The following is a 20,000-nucleotide window of genomic DNA, read 5'->3' on the forward strand; positions in this document are numbered from 1 at the left end:
ACCAGTTCGGCCACGTAAACATGGTGCTGGTCAGGTCCCTGGACCCCCAGGAGATGTTTGACGTCAGCGTGCAGATGCACAGCCCCGCCGTCCCGGGCATGTATCAGGGCCAGTGGAGGATGTGCACCGCCACCGGCCTCTTCTATGGAGGTGGGACATACCAGCGACACACACCTAATGTTGTTCAGGGCTAAGAATTACCGGCCACTAACAAGTCTGTGGTCGTAGATCTCTGTATGAAACGTCTAACCCCTGTTGTAAGGGATAAATGTCATGCATATGAACAGCGCTTTTCTAACCAGTGGCCACTCAAAGCGCTTTACAATATTGCCTAACATTCACCCTTTCACGTACACGTTCGCACACCGATGGCGGTGTCAGCCACGCAGGGCGACAGCCGGCTCGTCGGCAGCAGTCAGGGTGAGGCGTCTCGCTCAGGGACACCTCGACACTCCGCTAGGAGGAGCCGGGGATCGAACTAGCAACCTTCTGGCTACCAGCCGACCCGCTCCGCCTCCTGAGCCGCGTGCCGCCCGCGGGGTCCTCGGCGTTAAAAGACCCTAAAGACGGTTTCATGTAGATCTCCCCGTTCAGTTCAGTTCAGTTTAACTTTGTCGTCCCAAAAGGGAAACTTGTCTTGCAGTCAGGTACACACAAACAGCTCAAGATACACACGGCCACACAACAAAGAGACAGACATTGAATGAAGACACTAAAGTGAAGACACTAAAGCCGGTCTCCGGCTTTAGTGTCTTCACTTTAGTGTCTTCATTCAATGTTCATTCAATGTCAGTCTCTAAAGTGTCTTCATTGAATGTCATAACACAGAGGACACAACGTGGCGGACTCTTCATACAGAGTTCATAACCGGTCTCCCCCCCCCCCCCCGCAGACGTGATCTGGGTGATCCTGAGCGTGGAGGTGGGCGGTCTGCTGGGCGTGACGCAGCAGCTGTCCTCCTTCGAGACAGAGTTCAACACGCAGCCACAGCGCCACCCGCAGGGCGACTTCAACCCCTTCGCCTCGCCGCAGAAGAACAAGCACCACCCCCAGCACCAACAGGACGGGGGGGGCGGGGAGAGGACGGGGCTGAAGGACGGCGGGGACGGGGGGAGGCCCCTGGGAGACGGGGCCGGGGCCCCTCGGGACGGAGCCCAACGGGGTGGACCTACAGAGCAGCCGGCCCCAGGGGGTCACCTACGGACAGGTGAGAGGCCGACGGGGTTGGCCTGGTGAGGGGGTTCAGCACACAGTCCGGGGGGGGGGGGGAGAATAGTGTGCTGAGCAGTGTCGCGAACGTTACTTTAAAAAAGTAATTAGTTATAGTCACTCACTACTTGTTCCAAAAAGTAACTGAGTTAGTAACTGAATTACTCGATAATAAAAGTAACTAGTTACCAGGGAACTATTTGCGTTACTGTTAAAAAAAGAAAGTTGCTATATGTCAAAGAATTTGGATTTTTCTGAGCAGTTTTCACTTGGCCTTAATGGGTTTAATGAATGAATTTTAATTTTCTTAGTTGCAAAGGCTGTGGAACATCTGCCGAATACTACAGAAAATGCCAACTTTTCAACGGATTGCTCCGGACTCGCCATTTCTGCTGCTTCATTGAATCTGTTTGGTGTGTGCGTGTGTGCGTGTGTGTGTGTGTGTGTGTGTGTGTGTGTGTATGTGTGGCGCGCATGTCTTGGCTTGTGTGTAAAATCACTGGCTCCTATTGGCTACCATGAAACATGACTCTGCCTTAGCCAATCATAATCGCTTATCTCGTTGTTGACCCACCCGGTCTCCTCACTAGCAGTTTGTGTTTGGAGCCAGGGGTGCGTTCGGATTACGCACTTTATTCAATCAATTCATAGTAACGCACCGCATTTAACGTACAGTAACGGTAACGGCGTTGTAACGACGGAAACAGTAATTAGTTAGATTACCCCGTTACTGAAAAAATAACGGCGTTACCTAACGGCGTAATTTTAAACGGCGTTGTTACAAACACTGGGGATGAGGGGTCCTGACCTCCGGCGGGGAGTCTCTGAGTTAGTTTGCTCATGCCTGAAGTCGCCGTGGACCAGAGGCCTTATCACTACCGGCGCATTGGCTCATTTAAATGTTTAAAAAGAGGACAAAGGTAACCGTGAATAAATATATCTATTTCTTATATTTATATATATTTAAGCCCTCTAGTGGGTGCTGTTATTCAAAGTCTTGGAATACAGTGAGGGTGTTAATCTCTTACTCAAGCCGGGCCGAACCTGTGACCCTGATGCCAGTCAACTCAAAAGGTCATGTTCAATCATTTCATTTAGATAAGATTCAAAGTTATCTGTGTGTATCTGTTAATTAATGGGATTCCTACTGATAACATTGAATCACCTTAGAGTCTTGATTGTTCTAACACAGACAGGTTTTTGAAAGTTGGATCCTTTCAAAGCTTGTGACGTACTGCTGATTGATAGTGATAAGATAACGCACGTTGACCTCTAAAACGATGCTGATGAGTTGATACACAGTAACGTGATTATTGACTGTTCCCATGAATGGCTTGGTGGTGTAGTTCTCTGCGTCACCACCGTGGGGCAGACCTCAGTCGAGAACTTCCTGTATCACCGCTAATCCAAATGTTGATCAAAGTCACGTTCTAAATCTCTCTGTGAGTGCCAAGTTCTGGGCTGCGCAGAAACTGGTTTGTCCTGGTTTTTACCCTTTTTCTCTGCTCTATCGTTGCTATTCTATTCTTAATATTATCACTATCAACACTTTCTCCCTCCTATCATGGGAACCTGGAACACGTGAACTGTGAGGCTGAATCATTTGTTTGATGAACTCCCCAGGCCAAACCGTTACTTTCCACCACATTAAGGCAGATTAAAGGTTAAAATGGTTCGGCCTCAGAACACCCTCAGGCCAAACAGTTCTCCAACTTCGGTTGAAACAATAATGTAACAAAAATGGTAAAACAACCACAAATTTAGTCCTAAAATCCCTAACAGTGAATTAAGCAGCCGCTTTGTTGTTGTTGTTGTTGACGTTGTTTGCTGGTGTTCCCCCAGGGCGTTGGCGGGCCCTTCCCCTCCGGACAGAGCTAGGAGCACGGGGGCCCCCCAACGGGGCGGGGGGCCCGGAGGAAGAGGAGGGGTGCGGCGAGGGGAGGAGGAGGAGGAAGAGGAGGAGGAGGAGGAGCGTGTTGACCCGAGGCAGGGTGAAGGGACAGTTGTTCTCTATTGACTCTGTGACAACACCCAACCCCCCGGGAGCCCTAAGGGCCCCTCCGGGCCCCCCAACAGAGACACGAGCCACGGCTACACAGACACCCAGACCTCCTCCGACTGCTTTGTTTTAAGGGGGTTTGAACCCCTAAGCGGAGACGTCTCAGACTGCAGCTTTCTTTATGTTTCCGCGGTGGGGTATGAAGTTGAAAATATCCAAACGCGACCGTCGACACCTCTGGGACAGCACCGGCCGTTTGAAGAATGGACCTTCCTGATTGGCTGCGGTGTGCCTGGTGGGGAGCTGTGATTGGTGCTGTCTATGGGGAGCGGTGTGATTGGCGGTTCAGAGGGGATGGGGAGCCAGTGGTGGGTTTGACACGCATCATCAAACCAAGGTTGAGTCAAGGTCGAAATGAACGAGTGAATGAATGAATGAATGAATAAAGCCGCAGCGAAGGCGAGATGTTTACGGACCGCGCCGCTCCTTGAGGTACGGTCAGTGCTGTGACGTCATCAGGCAGTGGATGACATCACACCGTCAGCGCGTCGATGTCATCAGGCAGTCAATGACATCACACCGTCGCATCACAGCGTGGTTGATGACCAGAAGCTGATTGATGATTGTTTTTACCGGGTTTTCGTTTGGCGTTAGATAAATGATGAGTTGTGTGTGTGTGTGTGTGTGTGTGTGTGTGTGTGTGTGTGTGTGTATGTGTGTGTGGACGCTGGGGAGACTGGTAGGTTAAAACAAAGCCATCTAAATCTATTTTGCCGGGGTACATATTTTAAGCGGGTGAATCGCTGTCTTAAGTCTATTAAATGCGTGCGGGTATGGACTTGTTAAGTATGAATTATGTGTTTTTTTCGGGCTTAACTGACAAAACGGTGTGTGCTTAATCCACAAATGTTGTATCTGTTCAGAAAAACATGTAACATTTAAGAGAGATTCAATAGGCATGTATGTCGTCAGTATTGTTCAGTATTTTGTCACTAAGTCATTAATTCCCCCAGAGTTAATTTATTATACCCTTCACTTAAAAAAATACAAGTATCCACACAGCCAGCAGGTGGTGCTATTATTCAAGTCATGTGTCAATCAGACGTCAGATAGAAAATAATGCAACTTTTTTTTTTGGCCTGTATGTCCAAGTAGAAAATAAGAGGCTTTTTAATCACAAACTTTAGAACTGCTACTGCTATTTGCACAACGCTGTATGTCACCTGGGATGGTAATCACTGGTGCTGTGTGTGTGTAAGTGTGTGTGTGTGTGTGTGTGTGTGTGTGTGCTGGGGACGGGTATGTTACATGCATGGTTCAGACAGCTCTTCTAGTCATAAGTCCAGGACTACCCTGGATGACTTTACTCCTGGACTTTTGACTCTAAGAGGCCGAAGAATATATTGATTGTCTTATCTTCACCAAAAACGTTTCCAAATATTTGATTTTTTCTTCTGTGTGGCCTGTGGGTAAACGAAGGTTTTAGAAGGAGGTCCGTTTCCATGCACTTGTCTAAACTCCACGTCACCAGGGAAATGCTGTTTGGCTTGTGGGTTGCTGGTGAGATTCCCACCAGTGAGTGAACGGATCACACACCTCAGCCCACACCGACCGTGCACGTCTTTGTAACGCACGGCAACGTAAGCTGATCCGATTTGCATATCTTCGTCAATGGGCCGCTTTGAAGACCAGCCTAGCGAGCTCCAGTCTTCGTCGGATGGGCTTGTGATCACACCCCAGCTCCCACATGACTCCCCAGGGAAATAACGGAACAAGGAAACTAATCCACGGCCCTGCCTAGTTTTTGTTTTTTGTTTTTTATTTGTACTAATTATGAAGTTTTTTTTTTCTGTGTGTGTGTGTGTGTGTCTTTGAGAGTGCATGCGTTTGTGTCTGAGAGCGAGTGTGTTTGTGTTTGTGTGTTCCTTTCAGAGTCCATGTGTGTGTGTGTGTTCCTTTCAGAGTGTGTGTGTGTGTGTGTGTGTGTGTGTGTGTGTGTGTGTGTGTGAGAGCAGGCGAGTGCGCACCCAGACATGTGTGGTCGATGAGAGCTCTCCTATTCCTGCAGGTCTTGCCGTGGGTGTCTGGGTGCAGCGCCGTGCTGGCAGCATGGTGGCGCTACCGAGCTGAGGTTTACTGAGGCCTGAGAGACACATTTCCCTGAAGAGACATGTCTGGACGGAAGCCTTTTTTCCTGTATAAATAAACCTTTGTATTATTAAATGAACGCCAGAGTGTGTTGTGACTGGATACATTGTGTGTGTGTGTGTGTGTGTGTGTGTGTCTACTCTGACACAGCGGGGGGCGAGTTGGGCGGGGTCATCACTAGTCATGTGATTGTCATACAATGATAAAGTGTAATATGTAGGTTTAACACACACACACATATGTACACACATAAACGGACACGTGCACAGACACACTTTCTCAAATATACACACGCACACACACAGACCTTCAGACCCACACTCGTAGTCACACACACAAATTCTTACAAAAATATACAGAGACACACACACACTTACACATATACAGACATACACACACACAAATGCATGCACAGACACACACCTGCCTGTGTGTGGTTTCTGCGTGCATGTGTGCCTGTGTGTGTGTGTGCTGGCATGTGTGTGTGTTGATATGTGTGTGTGCGTGCCTGTGTGTGTGCTGGCATGTGGGTGTGTGGGTGGGTGCCTGTGTGTGTGTTGATGTGCATGCATGCCTCTGTGTGCTGGCCTGCGTGCGTGCCTGTGTGTGTGTGTGTGTGTGTGTGCTGGCATGTGTGTGTTGAGATGGGCGACAGATTGAGAAGGAGAGCACAGGTGATTATTGTGCAGGCGCTGTGTGACAGGAGCCCTCGGTAAATATTGATTCAGGCTCATATTTGTGATTGTGCAAAGATCATATCTCCCAGAGAGAGAGAGAGATGGAGGGAGAGAGATAAACAAAGAGAGAGAAAGGTATAGGTAGAGGGAGAGAGAGAGAGAGAGGGAGAGAGAGAGAGGGAGGGAGAAAGAGATATATGAAGAGAGAGAGCGAGAGATGGAGGGGGAGAGATAAACAAAGAGAGAGGGCGGGAGGGTGAAAGATATACGAAGAGAGAGAGAGAGAGAGAGATGGAGGGGGAGAGAGATAAACAGAGAGAGAAAGGTATAGGTAGAGAGAGGGAGAGAGAGAGGGAGGGAGAAAGCGATATATGAAGAGAGAGAGAGATGGAGGGGGAGAGAGATAAACAAAGAGAGAGAGAAAGGTATAGGTAGAGAGGGAGGGAGAAAGAGATGCAATGAGAGAGAGATAGGTAGAGAAAAATAGGGTGTGGAAGAGAGGGAGAGGGAGGGAGAGAGAAAATGGGAGAAAGGGAGAGACTAAGAGAGAGGGAGGGAGAGGGAGGGAACGAGGGGGAGAAGTGAAGGAATTCAAGACAGGTGTCTGCACACTGAGGAGGATATATATATATATATATTTGTATTATATCTATTTCTACAGCAGGGAGAACACTGTGTGTCTGCTGTCTGCCATACGCTCTTTTAGCAGAATTTGATAGACAAAATCAAACAAATAGAACCAACATCCTTCTGTTGTTTCGGACAAACACTGATGAATCCCAAGCATCTTCAGTTTTATTCTTGAGGTCTGGACCTCCTCACGCGGACTCTGACCCTCCACTGCTGTCTGGGTCCTGTCCCCCTTGGGAAAGAGCTGTCTTATCGTAAGGGGTCCACCTCTATATTAATGATAATAATATAGTTACTTAATGATAATAATAATGATAATAATAATAATATATAACAAAAAATACAAAATATTTATCCGCAGGTACACCGTGAGTAGCTCATAGTAATAACAATAATAATATTACTAAGGTTAACACTGGCTCACTCTGGTTCTAAAAGTCTGACGGAGACCTCACTGGTCCGGGGAGAGCTATCGGCCGGGTTGGTCCCCCCGGGGGGGGACCAACCCAGGAAGCCCAGGGCACAGGGACGAATGCCAGACACCCACCCCACCATACGGCCGGCGAGCTGCGATGGAAGTAAAAAGGAGATTAGATTGGATGTTTTATTTGTTTAAAGTTTCAACAAATCCTCCAATCTAAACTATAATCCGCACGCAGACGTTTGGCTGATTCTCATCTCGGTGTGCGATGGCACGCAGTAAGACGCACACAACAGGTGCTCATTCATTCATTCATCCATCCATCCATCCACTCATTCATTCATTCACTTATTCATTCTTTCATTCACACTCTGAGATTTGTCCTCTCCCGATCTCACTCGAAAAGACATGCTTATAATGGCAACTGTCTAGAGCAATGCATTCTGGGTGTTCAGGAAATATCTTATAATTAATTACAGTTAAAAGGATAATTACAAAATGTACAATGCACAAAACATGAGGAAGACAGGTCCCAACGGAAGTCGGTATTAAATTAATCGCGCAGCGCGCTGATGTGGTGTGGAACTCAAGTATCAGCCATTACAATTGACCTTTCTTCGTTTGAGTGTTTTAGAATTGCAGAACTGGAATGTGGGAGCGTCACCAACAGTTTTCACGGCAAATTGAGTTCCTTGTGTCAGATACACTGTTGGACCCCAAAGATGGGATCTGTGAATGGGTCTTTTGTGTTTTCTCGTAAGCATGTCACTGAGAGACAAACACCTGCCCCACAGTAGACGAGTGTGTTTGAATGTGTGTGTCTCCGTGTGTGTGTGTGTGTGTGTGTGTGTGAGTGTACGTGTGTGTGTTTACGTGTATGTGTGTGTGTGAATGTGTGTTACTGTGTGTCTGTATGTGTCTGTGTGTGTCTGTGTTTCTGTATGTGTACGTGTGTGTGTGTGTGTGTGTATGTGTGTGTCTGCGTGCGTGTGTGTGTGTGTGTGTGTGTGTGTGTGTGTGTGTGTGTGTGTGTGTGTGTGTGTGTGTGTGAGTGTAAGCCTGCCAGGGTTACGAAAGTCAAGAGTCAAGAAAGGTCAGACGCACAACACTTGACACACAACACCTCCGTAGTTAAAGAAACTGCCATGCAAATTTGGGGGGATTCGGAGGGATTGATGTGTGAGAAATGAGCCCAGCGAAGGAATCTGGAAATCAGTATTGAGCAACTGGGTGGATTCCATTCTCCCCGAACCCGACCGAAGGAGACGAACCCCACAGCCTGAAGGAATGGGTTTTGGAAGGAGTAGGCACACAGATGTACCCACATGCACGCTATGCATGCAGCCACCGTGTCTTCCAGGTAAAACAACTCAACACAACTTAACACAACTGATTCACACACGTCAGTAGTTCTCCTTAAAGGAGCTGGTTGATTCGGTGTGTCTACGAACATTCTCTCGCCCACGGCACGGGGCGAGCTGATGTAGGAGGGCTGATGCAGCTGGCTGACATCAGACACATTGAGGCACGCACACACACGCACACACACACGCACACACACACACACACACACACACACACACACACACACAAATAAAACTCAACGGGATATGACATTTTCTAAACCGCAGGAAAATAGGATTGATATCAAATTACCCGTACAGAGGTTCCATGTAATGATAAACCTGTTTTATTTCAAAGAAAAAAACGACACAAAACGAACAAGCTAACGGTGCGCTGCTTAACACGGATACCTAAATAAATAATTTGCTCATTAATAAAAAGTTAATAACAATTACATTTTCTCAACACATTTACAAACCCTTTCTATACACTTGATATTATCATTATCATAACTTTCTTGTGTCATTATTACCACCTTAAATGATCATTTTTACAATCTTACAATAGCCTTATTTCAACTGTATATTATCATTATTATAACCTTGAAGTGTCATTATCATAACCCTAAAGGGTCATTATTATAAGCTTATAGTATCATTTTTATAACCTTGAAGTGTCATTATCATAACCTTAAAGGGTCATTATTATAAACTTATAGTATCATTATTATAACCTTGAAGTGTCATTATCATAACCCTTTATTATTATGCTATAACCTTAAAGGGTCATTATTATAACCTTAAGGGGTCATTAATATAACCTTAAAGGTTAATTATTATCACCTTAAAGTGTCATGATTATCACCACACAGTGTCATTGTCACAAACTTCTATTATCATACTATAACCTTCGAGTGTCATTATCATAACCTATTATTATCATACTATAAACTTGGAGGGTCATTATTATAACCTTAGAGTGTCATGCTTATCACCTTACAGTGTCATTATCATAACCTTAAAGGGTCTCTATTATAACCTCACTAGTTCTCTAACTTGCTGGGAACTCAAACCAACTCCACACGGTGAGACACAAGTCAGTCAGACGTGCTTCAAAAGGGTTCAGAATGAGTGTGTGTGTGTGTGTGTGTGTGTGCATCTGTGTGTGTGTGTGTGCATCTGTGCGTGTGTATGCCTGTGTGTGTGTGTGCCTGTGTGTGTGTGTGTGCGTGTGTGTGCCTGTTGGTGTTTGTGCCTGCCTGCGTGTGTGTGTGCGCATCTGTGCGTGTGTGTGCGCGTCTGTGCGTGTGTGTGCGCGTCTGTGCGTGTGTGTGCGCGTCTGTGCGTGTGTGTGTGCGTCTGTGCGTGTGTGTGTGTGTGTGCATCTGTGCGCGTGTGTGTGCATAGGTAAACAAGCAGCACATAAATGCGCCCTGCAGTCAATGGAGCAGCAGGAATTCCTGTGCTCTCCCTCAGCCTCTCTCTCCCCCCTCCACACCCAGGCAGGTGCCTCTGTGATTAGCCGTCGCTAACTGTTCCCCTCCAGGCTGCCTCTTTGTTGTGGAGCCCACAGCGGACCCCCTCTCCGGCCTCCGGGGGCCCCCAACTGAGAGACAGACACCCTCTGGGTCTCCCCTCCCTTCCAGGTGTCTCCACATCCGCATCTTCAGCGGGTGTTCAGCGGCTGTCCAGAGCCGTTCCACCTCGGATCTCTCCCTCTCTCGCCGTCCCGGGTCCCGGTTCGGGGTCGCGTCACCTGAACCCCCCCCTGCGTCGCACCCGGGGGTGCTGTCCAATCAGCGGCCTCCGTTGGTCCCAGCGCTGGTTGAGAGTGGCGGGCCCAGAGCTCACCTGGCAGGTAAGAGGAGCGGGATCTCTGCGCCCGGGGGAAAACGAACCAAGAAACGTGTGTTTTTTCTATATTTAAAATATATTTTATGCATTGTTAATATTTGGTTTCTTAGGAGCAGGAGGTTATGTGGCTGACGCTAACGACAGTTTTATATAAAACGTAATGATTTGTTGACGGTTTCTATGTTTCATTGGAATCGAAGGAAGTTGTGGTTAAATTGCTATGAGGACGGTTGTTATTCTAATTCCAGGGTTGTTTTTGTAAGTGTGCTTGTTAAATGGTTCAATGGTTAAACATTCAAATGGAGACATTGGTCATTTGCATAAAAAGTCATGCTGTTGAAATACAACAAAAGGGAAAATAATTTATTGCTAGCATTGTAAATCACAGATTTGAATGATATGAACCGACATTTTATGAAAAATAGATGTCATATATGAAATATATGAAGTTTTTTTAATAAATATGAACTAAAATCACAAGAAATTATGGTTTTAGTACAAATATACATTACATATTAGACCTTACAAACATTTTTATTACATACAGATAAAATAGATAAAATAATAAAACATGATGATCTATTCTAAATAATAGCTGACTCGTCATAATCTATGATTAATCATGATTAAACACCCTACATTATAACAATCACAGCCCCCAGAAGCATCCATATAGTTAAGATTCCCCTTACTCAATTCATTTTATATTGTTAATTATTAATATACATGCTATTCATCAGTCTTATCTTCAACTGTCTTCTATCTATCTAAACACTGTTAGCCAACCAGCTTCATGTTATTTAAATGTCTACTAGAAGATTGCTTGGTCCATTAGGAATACACTCAAACACTTGAGTGTGTAAAGGCTTATGAGACAACGAAGTAACAGTTAAAGACACGATGAAGATCTCTCCATCTCACTGGTCTGGGATGTACTCAGACACCAGTTATTAACAATAGCTAGAGGACCCGGAATAACAAAACCTCCGGCTGTTCAAATGAGAGATGAGGGTGTTTGATAACAAGCACAGATATGTGATATCAGGGAAGTGTTTCAGGATAAACTGAAGGAAACGTTGGTGGCCATCACGCGTCTTTGAGTGACCTCCAAAGAAGCGCTATATAAATCCTATCAATTATTATTATTATTATTATTATCCGAGTTGTGATTAAACAAACTACAGTAGAATTGTTATAAAGCATAAGCATATGGGTTAGCGAGTTAGAGTTAAGGGTAATGGGTTATGGGTTATGGTTAGGGTATTTAATAATGGATGTTCATATACTAGTTAACATGAACCCTATAACCTTTGTTATAGACTTCTCTCAGATAAATATGAAATTGTTTTAGTCCTGCCCTTTTATTATCTTGCTACACCATGATAGCCCACCCCCCCATCATAAAACAAGACTTATTGAACATTTAGTAGATCCTTAAACCTTTATGATGTGAATGTAGGTCTGACGTGACACCTGGCCGATTGATAAGCATCCCAAGAGCTTTCAGCACCGCGACCAGCTAGCACGCTATTAGCTAACAAACTATCAGCTAACAGGCTATTAGCTGAAACGCCATTGGCCCAGCAAGCAGACAACAGGCACTGTTGTGCTTCGCTAAGATCCTCTCTTTCCTCTGATATGGTATGTGTGTATAACCTCCACAACCATACAAAGGATGGTGGGTCTTCCCAAAAGTCTTCTAACAACTTACAGTTGCCATCTCAGCTAATCCTGCCTTTCCATGAGAAGAAATGACAATATAAGCTGTGTGTGTGTGTGTGTGTGTGTGTGTGTGTGTGTGTAGCACTACCCTTTGAGGGCAACTGCAAACAGTCACGCCTGGCTATATACACTTCCTTGCCCTGAGGCTCAAACAACACAACTTTCTCTTTGGGAAGAGCAGAGGAGGAGCAGGAGGTGGAGGGGGAGGAGGAGGGAGGGGGAGGAGGAGGAGGAGGAGGGGGAGGAGGAGGGGGAGGATGAGGAGGAGGAGGAGGAGGAGGGGGAGGAGGAGGAGGAGGAGGAGGAGGATGAGGAGGAGGAGGAGGGAGGGGGAGGAGGAGGAGGAGGAGGGGGAGGAGGAGGAGGAGGAGGAGGAGGAGGAGGAGGAGGAGGAGAGGGAGGGCGAGGAGGAGGGGGAGGAGGAGGAGGAGGAGGAGAGGGAGGATGAGGAGGAGGGGGAGGAGGAGGAGGAGGAGGGGGAGGAGGAGGAGGAGGAGGAGGAGGAGGGGGAGGAGGAGGAGGAGAGGGAGGGCGAGGAGGAGGAGGAGGAGGAGGAGGAGGAGGAGGAGGAGATACTGTGTTTCTGCTGACCGTTAACAGTCAGCATCACTGGTTACCAGTTACCACGTCATGGTGATCACTGGTTACCTTGTTCTGGGAAATGTCAACGCCTGTGTGTGTTGGGTGGGGTGGTGGTGTGTGTGTTGGGTGGGGTGGTGGTGTGTGTGTTGGGTGGGGTGGTGGTGTGTGTGTTTGTGAGAGTGTGAAGGGAAGTCAGTATTCATCAACTTGAGTCTTAAGTCTTGTTTGTTTCTGTTAAGTAAACACTTAAGTAAAGAGGGATGAGCGCCAGTTGGTATTTTAGGATACGCATTCAGCCCTTACAGGTTTGTGATATGGGCCCTATATATATATATATATATATATATATAGCTCTATACTGAAGACCCACAATATGTATATCTCTTGTTATATAACAACATATATACATGTTGTAATATATATGTTGTATGTATACATAGATCTATATATATATGTATAGACTGTGGATTCTTTTTAAAAAAAAGGCCTTTTTAGAAAAGCCTTTGCCTAAACTGCTATTTTAAATGATTATTTTTTCTCTGTTATTTTTCTTTTTAATCTAGTTAGTATTTTATGTTGTATTTATCTTTTAATGTGCATCGTAGCACTTTGAGGTCATTGATTTGATGTAAAGTGCGTTATAAATACAATTTATTATTATTATTATATCCACATATATATAACAACATATATAACACCATATATATCAACATATATCTCAACATATTTATAGCAACATTTATATAGCAAAATGTAGATAACACACTATATACCATTTATACAACAACACACCATATATATCACCACATATACATAACTACATATACAGAACAACACATACATAACAACACAAATATCAACTAACTAACTATACATAACTACCTATGCCTAGCAACATATATATAACTACATACATATCAGCTAACCAGCTACATACATAACTACATATATATCAACACGTAACAACACATTCAAACCTACATAACCCTAGCCCTAACCCCAACAACAAGAAACCAATAAGCCGGGGAGCAGAGCCAGACATGGGGGCTGACTCAGACAGAGTCCTCTCCTCCCGCCCGCCAAGAATGCAGCCCAATCAGAAGAGTCAGAATCAAAAGCTGAGTGGTTACTAGGGAGAAGGCCGTGGAGGTTATGGGGTTGTTGGGGGTCCGCGAGACAAAGAGGGGGTGTCAAAGGCTGACCTTGCAGAGCAAATGGAGCGCACCCTAATTCCTCTGAAATGAATATCAAGCTCTTCAGTCGGCTCATTTAGAGATCAGACGGCTGCCCGGCCCGCCCGGTGTTTGCTTCTCCTTTGCCTTCGTCCTCTGATGCCCCAGGACACCCCCCCCCCCCCCTTCCAACCCCCCTCCACCCACTCCACCTCCACGTAATGTGGTTAAATGTGCTGGCTAATGGGCTTAGGGCAAGCTGTTACAGAGAGGGGGGGGTGGCAGCGACGACCAGGGCTTTAATCTGGGGGGAGAATGGGAGTCAGGGAGGAGGGTGGCACCGTGAGGAGAGGGCATAGTTTGCGGGAAATTGAGAGATGAAAGGAGGGATAGGAAAAGGTTTTTAGTGGAGGGGGGGGTGAACAAACAAAAGGGCCTCAGAGGTCTTGCTCTGGGAGGGACGACTTCATTTGGGATATCGTGGAAGGGCTTTCTCGTCCAGAGGTCTGAGTTTAAAGAGGCGATCTCAAAGAGTTCTGTTTCGTTCTCTTTGGCGACACCTTTGGCCAAAGGTGATCGTTTTACCCCGGAAATACAAATGGGGTTTGTATTCGACACCCGTTTCATGAAATACATAAAACTATCATTCCCTATTTGATTGAATCCCCTATTCAATCCTACCCTATTCAATTCAATCCTGTCTGAACATTTTCCGGCTCAGGAGGTAGCGTTTGTTTGCTGGTAACCGGAAGGTTGCTAGTTTGATCACCTCACCCTTACTCCTTGCATGGTTGACACCGCCGTCGGTGTGTGAATGTGTGTATGAATGGGTGAACGCAATATTGTACAGCACTTTGAGTGGCCACTGGTTAGAAAAGTGCGGCATAAATAAAGTCCATTTACCATCCTAAAACTCAACAGACGGAATAACTCTGGATAAGGTTCCTGACATCGGGTCACCGTGGGTCCTCTCCATCGGCCACATGGCCCCGGAGCGCCGCGCGGACGGCCACGCCGTGCGTCATGTGACGCACGTGAGCGAGCTGGGAGATTACTGCGCCCGGCCAGCGGCTGGCGGCCATAAACGTCCCGTCTTATGGCGGCAATCTCCACGGAGATAAGTGTTATGGCGGGGGCCCACGCAGGGAAGTCAAACAAGTCATTACGGGCTCGGATAAAAAGAACGGAGGGGCCGGGCGGATGTCTCCGTCTGTCGTCTGTCCGTCCTCCCCTGCTCTGCCTCGCAGGAGGAACCTGCTCACCTCCCTCCGTTGAGCCGCTCAGGGCCGTAGCTGCGGAGCCGGGCGAGGGACGCTCTCTACTGGTTAGGGTAAAGGTTGTGGGTTCAGCCCTGCCTGTTGACACCTTTGAGCAAAAGCGCACTACCGCCCGACCTGCTCATTTGTGAGCTGTGGCTGGAGAAGCCAGACTGTGAGACCCTCTGGTTCAAAAAGCAGCTCTGGAACGAACCAAAACGGGCAGCCCTGTAAAGGGAAGCCCATCGTCATAAAGTGCATCCATGGTCAACTCAAAGCCTGAGCTCTCTCTCCCCCCCTCTCCCCCTCTCCTTCTAACTCTATCTCTCTCTCTCTCTCTCTCTCTCGCTCTCTCTCTCTCCACCAGACCCTCTCGTTCTCTCTCCATCTCTTCCTCTCTCTCTCCTCCACATTCTCTCTCTTGCTCTCTCTGTCTTGCTCTCTCTCTCTCTTTCTCTCAATCTCTCCCTCTGTCCCACCCTCTCTCCCTCTCTCTCCCTCTCTCCCTCTCTCCCCCCCCCCCCCCCCCCCCCCCCTCTCCACCACATTCTCTTACGGACTTCCCCTTTGATTAAAGTCTCCAGCTGATGTTCTGGAGACGAAGGGCTGCAGAGTTGGTCCCTTGAAGGACGGGGGCAGACGCCACCGATGGCTCAGGTCTCAATGCCGGTCACCGACCCCCAAGGCGGCCGCCATTTTGGCCCACTGACCCGAACGTAAGAGACTCAAACATCCCAATGCCGTTCTCCGGCAGCAACCCCGACGCTGCGCTGGTTTAAGGGGGTTGTGCGTCGGGCTGTGCAGTGAGTCCGTCGTGGGGTCAATCCCCTCCAGAGTGTGGCGTTGATTAGAGGCTCAGGGTGCATTTAAAGAGACAGCCCCTCCTGGTACCCTCTGTCCTCCAGTGGACTCTGTCCGATCACCACACAGGACCCTGTTAGCAGCCTGCAGAGCACCGGACTCTGAGGAAGTCTCGAAGTACGAGGTATGGCTGACTCTGACTTGTTTAAAGGCTGGATTTAATCACAGGTTTTTATGTCTGTTTTGCATATCGCTGGTTTACACAAGGAAATTGGGGAATACCTGTATAAATTCTTATCAGCTTGGTGAATTTCCCCATCAGCATTGTAACAGTTTGTTGGATGTAGTACCGTTTTCGGTTATCTTCTTCCCTTGGTTTCCGTGTTACAGGCAGAACGTGAGCACGTGCTCGGGGTGGTTTGACGTTAGATTTGCAGCCTTGGAGTGTGACGGACCTTATCCGATTGACTCTTCTTGGTGAACAGTGGTCGATCAATGTCCTCAATGAGCAGATAGGGGTTGTGTGTCATCTTACTCAAGGATGCCTCCGGGTTTGGGAGGAGGGGTACCACCCTACCCAGGGCCGCTGGACTGCGGGTGTAAGGTGAACAGGCTTGGGGCCCCCAACAATTCTGCGCTGGGGGCTGGTAGGGGGAATTCGGGGTGGGGGGGGGGGGGGGGGGGGGGAATCTGGTTCTACGGCCCTGACCCTACCCACCAGACCGTTCTACCTACCAACCACCTGACCCAGCTCCAACCTCTAAACATGAACACCCCTTCTTGGTCCCGTCTCCAGGTGGCCAACATGTCCAACCCACACGACGACGCCTACGGCCCGCGGCTGGCCTCCATGGGGGCACCCCGCGGCGAGCGGACCACCCGGGCCCCCGGAGACCCCTGGGGCCCCCAGGAGGAGACCAAGCCCTGCCTGGAGGCCCCGGAGCGCGGCCTGCCGGGCCTCTACCTGTCCTGCTTCGACATGCTCCTGACGGAGGACGCCACCTGGCTGCTGAAGCTGTCCGACGGCTCCTCCGCCCCTGCCGCCGCCCTGTTCCCCCCGCCACGGGGCCTGGGGGGCCTGGCGCCGGAGCCCAGCAGGGAGGAGCCTGAGCAGTGCCCGGTCATCGACAGCCAGGGCCAGAGCCTGTCCCCGGGGGACCTGAGCGGCCAGGAGGAGGAGCGGTCCCTGGAACAGGTGCAAACCATGGTGGTGGGAGAGGTGCTGAAGGACATCGCCACGGCCTGCAAGCTGCTGAACATCACCCCTGGTGAGGCCGCCTCCGTCCTCCGTCCTCCGTCGTCCTCTCTCTCTCTGCCGCCGGGGGAACTTAAGATCGGACCACGGTGTCGGGGGGCGCTAGCAGTGTGGGGGTCTGTGCACTTGTGGAGGTGGAATCTTGTTGGTGCGCTCACAGTGTTTGGAGATTTGTTTAACAAGTTCAGCGGCAGTTCATTTCCGCCATGAGTTGAGTTGGTCTAGAAGACCGTACCCTGAGAAGAGAGTTGATCTAGAGTCTACCCTGAGAACAGAGTTGATCTAGAGTCTACCCTGAGAACAGAGTTGATCTAGAGTCTACCCTGAAAACAGAGTTGATCTAGAGTCTACCCTGAGAACAGAGTTGATCTAGAGTCTACCCTGAGAACAGAGTTGATCTAGAGTCTACCCTGAGAACAGAGTTGATCTAGAGTCTACCCTGAGAACAGAGTTGATCTAGAGTCTACCCTGAGAACAGAGTTGATCTAGAAGACCGTACCCTGAGAACAGAGTTGATCTAGAGTCTACCCTGAGAACAGAGTTGATCTAGAAGACCGTACCCTGAGAACAGAGTTGATCTAGAGTCTACCCTGAGAACAGAGTTGATCTAGAGTCTACCCTGAGAACAGAGTTGATCTAGAGTCTACCCTGAGAACAGAGTTGATCTAGAAGACCGTACCCTGAGAACAGAGTTGATCTAGAGGCTACCCTGAGAACAGAGTTGATCTAGAGTCTACCCTGAGAACAGAGTTGATCTAGAGTCTACCCTGAGAACAGAGTTGATCTAGAGTCTACCCTGAGAACAGAGTTGATCTAGAAGACCGTACCCTGAGAACAGAGTTGATCTAGAGTCTACCCTGAGAACAGAGTTGATCTAGAAGACCGTACCCTGAGAACAGAGTTGATCTAGAGTCTACCCTGAGAACAGAGTTGATCTAGAAGACCGTACCCTGAGAACAGAATTGATCTAGAGTCTACCCTGAGACCAGAGTTGATCTAGAGTCTACCCTGAGAACAGAGTTGATCTAGAGTCTACCCTGAGAACAGAGTCGATCTAGAGCAGATGATAGATAGTAGATGAACTAGCGGCCTGTGGGCCAAATGCACCCCCCCCTAATTTGTTTCTGGCCCGCATGAGGTTGCATGCAAAAATCAAATGAAATAAAGGAGAAAAATAGTTGCATGCAAATCAGGTTTCCATGTGTAGCCGGTGATAATAGCCAGTATCAGTATCCCACAGTCAGGAACTGGCATCACTTATTCTGACGATGTTTGGCTCAGCCGATACATGTGAGTCTAGCTTTTCTCATATGAATGCCATCAGAGCAAGGGCACGTTGCTCCATGCCAACCTAGGCAATCAAGGCAGTGCGATCTCTCTCACTGACTCACTGGCTCAAAATGTCTCATATGTACAGTAGTGCTGTTTTGTGATGATTCAAACAACATTTTTGAATTCTAAATACGTGTCCAAAATATGTGAGAACAAAATCTTTTATAATGATACGATTAAAAGTGAAGAAGGAAGGAATGCGTCTGACAAGTTTCCTTTTCGGCCCACTTGTTAAGGAGGTTGATTAGCCCTGATCTAGAGTCTACCCTGAGAACAGAGTTGATCTAGACTTCTGACAGGTGGCAGGTTGTTTTTGCATCTACTGAAAATGATAAATCTAAAATTACTTTTAGTCCAGATTCACGGGCTGTACAATTTATATTTAATTGCTTTTACTTATTTCCTCCTTATTCTTTGCTGCCTTTATAAGAGATACTTATTTAGATTTGGCAAACATTGCTATTTGTTTAACCATGAATGCAGATGTTTGTTTGGTCAATATTTTCCTCAGTATTCAGATCAACATGATTTTGTACTAAATTTAATGTACAAATAATTATGCAGAAGAAAAAATCGTCTTCCTGAAAGCAAGTTCTCATTGCTTTGAGCTCATTCTGACTCAACAGATAACGTTTGGCTTGAGGCGGGGCTTTTCTTCATGGCGTAACTCAACCTAATCGGTGCAAAACAAGTATTCCCAAATACAATACATCAAATGTAACTGGAGATCACCGTACAAACAGAGAAACGTACAACTGACGGTTAAAACATCCGGTCAGAATCAATCAAATAGTGTTTGTTCTCCGTTTTTTGCGACGTCAATGACCCTGATCCCAACAGTGTATAGAGCGCTCAATGAATAACGTCCCGGCGTGTGGCCCAAGATCTGTGACGGCGGCTCCAGGATCTGTTTAATCCTGACCTTTTGCGCAAGCCTTCTCCTCTGCGCTCTCGACAGAGCGATGGCGAACTCCTGTCAGGAGAGGAGTACACAGCAGCGAAGCCGGGAGGGGCGGGGGTCCGCTCAACGGGCACGGCAAACACAGAAGCCATTATGTGAGCCGAGTCTTACACCTGTCATAAACCTTCCCCCCCCCCCCCCCCCACGCCTGCTCCATTGTTCTTCTCTGAGTGAGTGGTGTCAGGGCACGAATCCTGACTCAAAGGGTGTGTACACACCTTTCAGGAAAACATCGCTCGATCTCTGATATGCAAAATGAGCAGAGTTTAAGAAAGCACCTAAGCAGCGGCGAACAGTGGGGAGGGATGAACTGACTTAACAGTTGCCACGGCTGACTGAGCAGCCGCTAACGAATTACTGGGACAGTTAGCTATTACTTTACAGTGGGCTGACGTCGCTCGTAGTCGCAGAGTGACACGCAAACACAGCTGGGAGGTGTCACATCGATCAGGAATGAATAACTGAGTCATACCGTGTGTGTGTGTAGGTGTGTGTGTGTGTGTGTGTGTGTGTGTGTGTGTGTGTGTGTGTGTGTGTCGCTGTCGGTGTGTGCTTCTTACGTATCATTCTCATCAATGGACTGTCTGATACATTGGTGACAATGATCATTATTGGAGTGGATTGCATTTAAATGGTTG

The 20,000-nt window shown here is 47.6% G+C and overlaps 2 protein-coding genes across 2 annotated transcripts in view; both read left to right on the top strand.

Moving 5' to 3' along the window:
- The window catches only part of ilrun (inflammation and lipid regulator with UBA-like and NBR1-like domains), a gene marked incomplete at its 5' end in the record, with an annotated part of 3,583 nt that extends 402 nt beyond the window's left edge, over positions 1–3,181 (top strand). Inside the window, 4 exon segments of the mRNA XM_079747704.1 lie at positions 6–150; positions 893–1,106; positions 1,108–1,207; positions 3,052–3,181. Coding sequence (XP_079603830.1) covers positions 6–150; positions 893–1,106; positions 1,108–1,207; positions 3,052–3,087 — 495 coding nt within the window. The 3' untranslated portion in view covers positions 3,088–3,181.
- A 13,399-nt stretch (positions 3,182–16,580) lies between these two features.
- Positions 16,581–20,000, top strand: part of spdef (SAM pointed domain containing ets transcription factor) — a gene marked incomplete at its 5' end in the record, with an annotated part of 8,423 nt that continues 5,003 nt past the window's right edge. The window contains one exon of the mRNA XM_079747795.1: positions 16,581–17,082. Coding sequence (XP_079603921.1) covers positions 16,581–17,082 — 502 coding nt within the window. The remainder of the gene's footprint in view (positions 17,083–20,000) is intronic.

Source organism: Pollachius pollachius (assembly GCF_949987615.1).
Source record: "Pollachius pollachius genome assembly, chromosome: 12".
Taxonomy (NCBI): Eukaryota; Metazoa; Chordata; class Actinopteri; order Gadiformes; family Gadidae; genus Pollachius; species Pollachius pollachius.